The 6,972-nt window shown below is 31.2% G+C and overlaps 1 protein-coding gene across 1 annotated transcript in view; it reads left to right on the top strand.

The window, feature by feature from the left end:
• The first annotated feature begins 1,074 nt into the window (after positions 1 to 1,074).
• LOC108770016 (dentin sialophosphoprotein-like) overlaps positions 1,075 to 6,972 on the top strand; it is a 10,571-nt gene continuing 4,673 nt past the window's right edge. The window contains exon 1 of the mRNA XM_018521303.1: positions 1,075 to 1,168. Coding sequence (XP_018376805.1) covers positions 1,075 to 1,168 — 94 coding nt within the window. The remainder of the gene's footprint in view (positions 1,169 to 6,972) is intronic.

Below are 6,972 nucleotides of genomic sequence, written 5' to 3'. Positions count from 1 at the left end.
AACAATTAACAATTAACAATTTCATGTAAGATATATCGGTATTTACGTAAAAATAAAAATACATGTAATTCATTAATATAACTTACCGTTTCGTAATCGAATTCGCAAGCAATACCGTTTTTGTAGCCGAACTCTTTGCTCTGAAGTGAAGCCAATCGAATTGGTTAGCACTCATTCAGAGCAGTGCATTGATTAGCATTGATTCGGGGCAGTGCAAGAGTCAAGTTACTAGGAGCACTGGATCTGAATCAAGGCAAGTAAAACCACACTCGGATTGCATACACCATACCGTTTCGGCACTAGTGCAAAAGTTACTAGCCACTAGCACCGAGCAACATCGAGTGAGTGCACATCAACCGAATTCGCCATTAAAATTAAACACTTCTTTTTTTTTAAGTGTAATGATTATTTGATTATTACTTTTGAGTTCTGTAAATATTTCTGAAATACTCTTGGAATGTTGTTTTTGGAGTTTAGGAACATTTTATAAATATTTCAGGAATATTTAGCGTTAACTGGGTTTGCTCCAACTATAATCTCGCCTCGGAAGATAGAAGCATGTTCTTTTTAGTTAAACTTCTTGCACGATTCATTTTTTTCTTTTTCTCTCCAATTTGAAGAGAAAAGGAAGAAAAATGAATTATGTAAGAACTTTAACTAAAAAGAACAGATCTTAGGTTAGCTACTAAGCGATATATATTTGGTGAAAATTGTGTAGTGATTATAACATTCGGAACAGTACCGAATCAATCCAAGGGTGCGGTCCACATGGTGCTTCAAATGTGTCCCAACAGCACGTATGACGTCATTAATACATCACAGGTTTCCACTTCCACCTTATTTCCAATTGCTTCCAATGCTACTGCTTGGAGAGGTAGTTTAACTGAAGCGTTTAGTTTGAATATACAAAGCGCGGGAAAGCATAATAATAATCGAACGAAAGTATATCTGTAAAGCTGATTTTTAAATTTACATATTATTATATCGTGGCATCGTGCTACATATATTACTACAAATCGTGCTGTATGGTATATTGTGTATATTACATTATTAAAAATAAAAATTGTATAAACTATGCCGATTATAAGGTTACATGAAGGAGATACTGGAATGATTCATAATCTAGAAGTTTCCGAAGAGGATGCTATTATCTTCATCATAAATATAAGTAAGCGATTCTAAAAAAAACTTCACAGCGCACGTTAGCATGACTTTCATTTTATCCGTAATTGCAAAATACGTACTAACGCTTCAAAACGCTTCAAAAATTGGTCCATTTGCATACTGTTGGCAGCATTAGTAATGCTAATGGACCGTTCTATAGAAGCATACAAAAGTGAAAACGTTTGAAGCGTTTGTAGCACCAAGTGAACCGCACCCCAAGCGTGATGTTTGCAGCATAGCGTTCAGAGTACTGGAAGAAGCAAGTCACGACTAATAACGTGATTTGACGACCATCTTTGGGCTTAGGCCCTTAGAGCCAATACAAAAGCGATACATCTGCAGTATGGGGGGTGACTTAATATTGTGACCGACGATTATGGATCTGAAAATCAATGGCTGCATTCAGTAGAGAAAGCAGCTTTGCAACTGTTGTAAAATTCTTGAATGTGATTGGTTTATACATTTAGATCCAATGAGGAACTAAGGGCAAGACCAATCATATTGAAGAATTTTACAACAGTTGTAAAGCTGCTTTCTCTGCTGAACTCAGCCATTCTGAAAAGCAGAAAGAAGAAGTAGGGACGACGTGTATCTCCTCCAGAATTTTCAACCAGTATTTGCATTGCGGTCGTTCTCGAAGCTGATTATACTTGTGAGAGAACGAAGGTGGTCATACTTGTGAAATAAATTGCTGATTCCATTTCTTTATTGCTATAGAAACGAGTCATCGTGTGCTATCACCGATCCAGGAGTCGCATTGGTGAGGCATCATTTTTTATAAAAATATGTGATTTCACGGATCGCACATGGAAAAATTTTGAAATCGTATTCTGGAAAGTTCGGGTCTGTCGCGAGTAAAATATTTATTTTCGCGCAGTCCCGTCCAATCTCGGATAGAACACAGTCATAATTAAGTTGTAATGATATCATAACATGAATTAATGAACATCATTAATTCATTATGATATTATTTTAATATTTAAAAATAAATTTATAGATGAAATAAGGTTATGCTTACGTCCTTATGATATCCCAGGTGAAAACATTCACTTTGAAATTATCCCACGTGTTGGAACATTTCAGCGAAATTAAATATCCTGAAAATATATCACTGAAAGTGAATTTTACAGCTAATATATTAAAAAATCTCTGAAATTGAACTAAAATTTCTTTAAAATTTTGCAGAAATTTCTCTGAAATTTTGCTAAAATTTTCTTGAAAATGAATTTTTCATCTAAAAATCGCTAAAATTGAACTAAAATTTTTCTGAAATATTGAAATTTTATTAAAAAAGTGTTCGTGAAAACGTAGAATAATTTCAGTGAAATTTTTTCACGAGGAATTATTATGATTTCTGTATCTTACTCGGAACATAACGTTTGTTTTACTTTGGTCATCCGTTTTCGCGCTTGCCAATATTACAACTAAATTACCACATCTCTTTGTATTAAGTAACTAATTGTGTAATTTATATCACTTTGTAATTTATATCACGATACCATTTCTATTCGATATCTTTGAATGTTTTCTGTTCCTTCTGCACTAGAACTTTCTGAAGACTCAGGTAGGCTCGCGTGCGTCTATATGCTCCAACCATAGGCCCTATTCTGACTCTCTTTACACGTCTACCGATAGTTGTCGGTGTCGTTGCGCAGATATTTTGTATAGTGAAAAAGCTGCGCAACGACACCGACAAATGTCGGTAGGCGTGTAAAACAGTTACAGAATAGGGGCCCATAGCTCTTATTCACTCAAACGCGCTCGTTGGAGTAAGGAACATGTTGGAGTATGTTGGAGCATGTTGGAGCGAGCGCGCGAACAAACCTTATAACTGCTTTAAAGCATTTTTTGATTGGTCGATTTGTAAATTTTTTTTCTCTGATTTGCCAATCAAATGTTTCAAAGCACTTATAATAGGACTTTGCAGCTGTGGTCATTATTGAATCAAAAATTCTGATTTTTCTGGTATTGGACCGTTTCTTCCTTATGTTATCTGTGTCTTTTCCTATTAAAAAATCCGACATTGCATTTCTTCCCAGAAAGAATGGTTTTGAAAGTATCTAAAAATTTAATTAGATATAGATCTAAAAATAATTTAATTTGGATCATCAAAACTTTGATGAAAATAAAAATCGGAGCATAATCGGATGAGAGTGTAACAGAATGTAAACGGAACTTCTAGAAGGCGAAAATTGTGCTGTGTGGGTGGATATCTTCGAGTTTCATTGAGATGAGCCTTTGAATCTTATTTATTATTTAATAAATAAATATTTGGCAACAAATTCTTTATGTAGTGATAGAGTAAGGTCGTACTAATAGAAAAATACGGGATATGTTCAATTATTTAATTACAGAAGTTAGATTTGATGATCGTAAAACCATAAGGCGTGGAAAGCGTAATATGAGATACACAGGGTATTTCTAATATGAAATAACCCATGCTCTTATGTTATAGTCAAAATCTTTGCTAAAGAGTAAATGTCTTTGTAGAGTAATAAAAAGGAATGAATGTCGAGTGCGTATTTCTGCGATGCTTGAGTCCAATTACCTGAAGACGAGTTCTGGGTATAATCTATCACATGCTCATTTTTCACGCACGCTGGCTGTGTTTGTTTGCATTTTAGAAACATGAAATAAAGTTTTTTAATTGCAATACGGATATACTTTGCGTTTTATTATCGATTTCTCGGAGCATCTCATATTAGGAGCACAATTTTTTGACTTTGTGATATGTTCACTTTTTACATTACTTTAATTTTCAAAACAAATAGAATTTGAATTAAATTTTGTATAACGTCATCTTAAAGCTTATTAAATTCCCTTCAAAATGACCTATTATTTTTTAAAATTCTGCCCGTAGACTTCTAGCATTTATCCAAAATGAACTCGGTATCTCATAATAGGGGCTTTTCCTCTATTTATATTGCAATATAATAAATATATTTTCTGATTCATTTGTCAAAATTCCATAATTCATTCATTTTCTACAACTTTTGCTTTGCGCACAATTACCCAACCCATGCGCACCATTACCCACCGCGCAGGTTTTTTCCTTTTTGTCAAATATAACCTTTTAAATGCAAATCTGTTCAATATGAGGATACGTAATAATAGAAGAATGTTTATAGTTTTTATTACCATGCTTATATCGCTTTAAACTTGGCAAACCATCTAGGGCAATAAATTTCCCTTAGTTGCGTTCTTCCACTTTCATCTACAGACTTACGATTTAATTTTTATTTTTATCAAGGAATAATTTCGTAGGCCGCTTAAAATGTTTGCTAAAATGGAAAAATCTTTTTAAAGTATTGTTATTAATGTTTAAGCGTTCTATATAATTATTTTGATGGTTAATATTGTTATGTTTTTTCTATGTTCGTGAATAATGCGGTTAACTGTTGTAATCTCGGAACCTTTGCGACGAATTGCCGATAAACATCCGAGACAATAGTACCGCATTAAGTTTGTCCTGTTAACCATACTGAGATATGTTACATAGATCTTATGGCATACATAGATCTTATGGCATAGATCGCCATACTGTGAGCTGCTACTGCTGGCGAGAACTATCGCAATCTCTATCGCGTCGGAAATAAGAGAATTAAGGCTGTATCAGATGTACAGCTTTGCAAAAAAATGACTGAAATTGAAAATTTATATTTTCTTTAAAAATTAATGTTATACATGTGTAAAACCGCTCAATAATATCAATATTTATATTCAACAATTTAATTTTATTGTTTTAATAAAATTGTGTTCATTCTAATTATTTTTTATTTGTAATTATATTACTAAAAACTTTTATTTATGTTTAAAATTGTGTCTGCGTTTTATTAAAATAATTTTGATCCAGGATAAATTCTAATTTACCGCTAAACTTTGTGAATTACTTTTCAAATATAATACAGAAAATCTACATTTTTTAATTTTGTCAAAAAATACATGTAACATATATCCTTAATGACACATTGGTATTTAATTAGATTATCGAAGTTACCACATTCCTTCTAATCATGTACCGTAAATATTATTTATCATATTGTATTGTGACGAATTCAATTTGTGAAAATATTTATTTTTATTATTTTTAAATACCGTCAAGGCACTAGTTTCTGATCAGTTAAGGAACACTTCCATGTTGCCCTCAATATTTAAACGCAATAAAAGGAAAAAATACAAACTTTTTTGTTTTCAAACGATAGATCAATATACCAACTTTAAGTTGCATTTGGAAAAATGATATAATAGCCATAATTACGTTAATAATGAGATAAAATAGCCGTGAGTTACATGGAACTAATTTCTGATCAGCCATTTTACTCACAGAATCAATTTCTGATCAGGTCAAGAACTAGATTCTGATCATTAATAGATATTTTGTTACATAAAAAGACTAAGAACTCAATAATGACATCCACTTTTTAAAATAATTATGTATATTTTTCAATATATTGTTACATATATTTCATAAATAAATAAAATATGGAAATTATATTACTAATTAATTAAACATAATTTCCATATTTTTAATATAATACCTAAATTAATATATTTTTACAACCGACTACTGTTAATATATAATTTCCATATTATTAATAGAATAAAATTAATAATAGAATAAAAAAGCAACAAATAAAAAAACTTTATCGAAGTTAAACCTTTTTTCATATCTTTAAATCAAATTTATATATGTGTATATATATGTATATATATATATATATATATGTATACATATATATACATATATACATATAAGACTACAATATGGTATATATGCAAGTATACATATATAGTATACATATTAGTAATTCAAGATTGAATTATTTAAAGCAACGAAGATCCAGCTCCGACCGTAATAGGCATTTAAAATTCTAGTATTGATTGTGTTTCTCACATATACGGTCTAAAAATATAAATATATTGTTTATATATTCAATTTTATACAATTTTTTGAATATTAATCAGGAAAATAAATAGATCTTATAAAAATAGTAAAATAAGCTACAAGATAAGTTATGTGTTACTTGACTGAGCGAAAATTGGATATGTATGAGAAAAATCGGAACCTAAAAGTAATCACCCATCTTTTTCGAGTTAAACATTACAAAATGTTCTTTTTTTTTACGACATATCTATTAGTAAACTATTCTCTGAAGGAAATATATATAATTACCTTGATTTCGTTAAACGGGTGCAAATGACAAGCTGACGAAACAAACAACTTTGCTTACGCCCGGCCATAACAGATGGCCTCATATGCGTCTCTTGTCCGAACGTTTATCTTGACGAATTTATTGTCATAAAAATGCGTTCAATTGGAACTTCCATATTTACGCTTAGTAATTCTCTATGTTCAGTTTTTATTATAAATATTTTTTACAGAGAATATTTATGATGGCGAATGCAATAAAACAATTTATTCACTAAACTGATCAGAAATTAGAGACTGATCAGAAACTAGTGCCTTGACGGTACTATGAATTTAAATTCTATTTGAATATTGTTCTCTTCGCTCTCCGAACTTGTAGTCGCCAAACCACCCCGTGGGTATCGATCATGTAATTTTTTCTCTAGAGCGAAACGTGAAAAGTAAAAAATTTTATGTATGTATACATGTATACAGGATGTCCCGAACTCTTTTGCCAATCACTTTTGTGTAGATAGAGCGGACCAAACTGAGTCGAAAAGTCCTCTACCATTTTGCAATTTTCGCAATAATTAACAACATATTAATTACTAAAAATTGTAAAATATTGATCTTGAATATTTTTTACTCAAATACTGTCAACTTTACAGAAAAACTGCAAC

The sequence above is a fragment of the Trachymyrmex cornetzi genome, unplaced genomic scaffold (genome assembly GCF_001594075.2).
Source record: "Trachymyrmex cornetzi isolate Tcor2-1 unplaced genomic scaffold, Tcor1.1 scaffold981, whole genome shotgun sequence".
NCBI classification, from domain to species: Eukaryota; Metazoa; Arthropoda; class Insecta; order Hymenoptera; family Formicidae; genus Trachymyrmex; species Trachymyrmex cornetzi.
The sequence above is the reverse complement of the archived record's forward strand: the minus strand, read 5'-3'. Positions and strand labels throughout refer to the sequence as shown.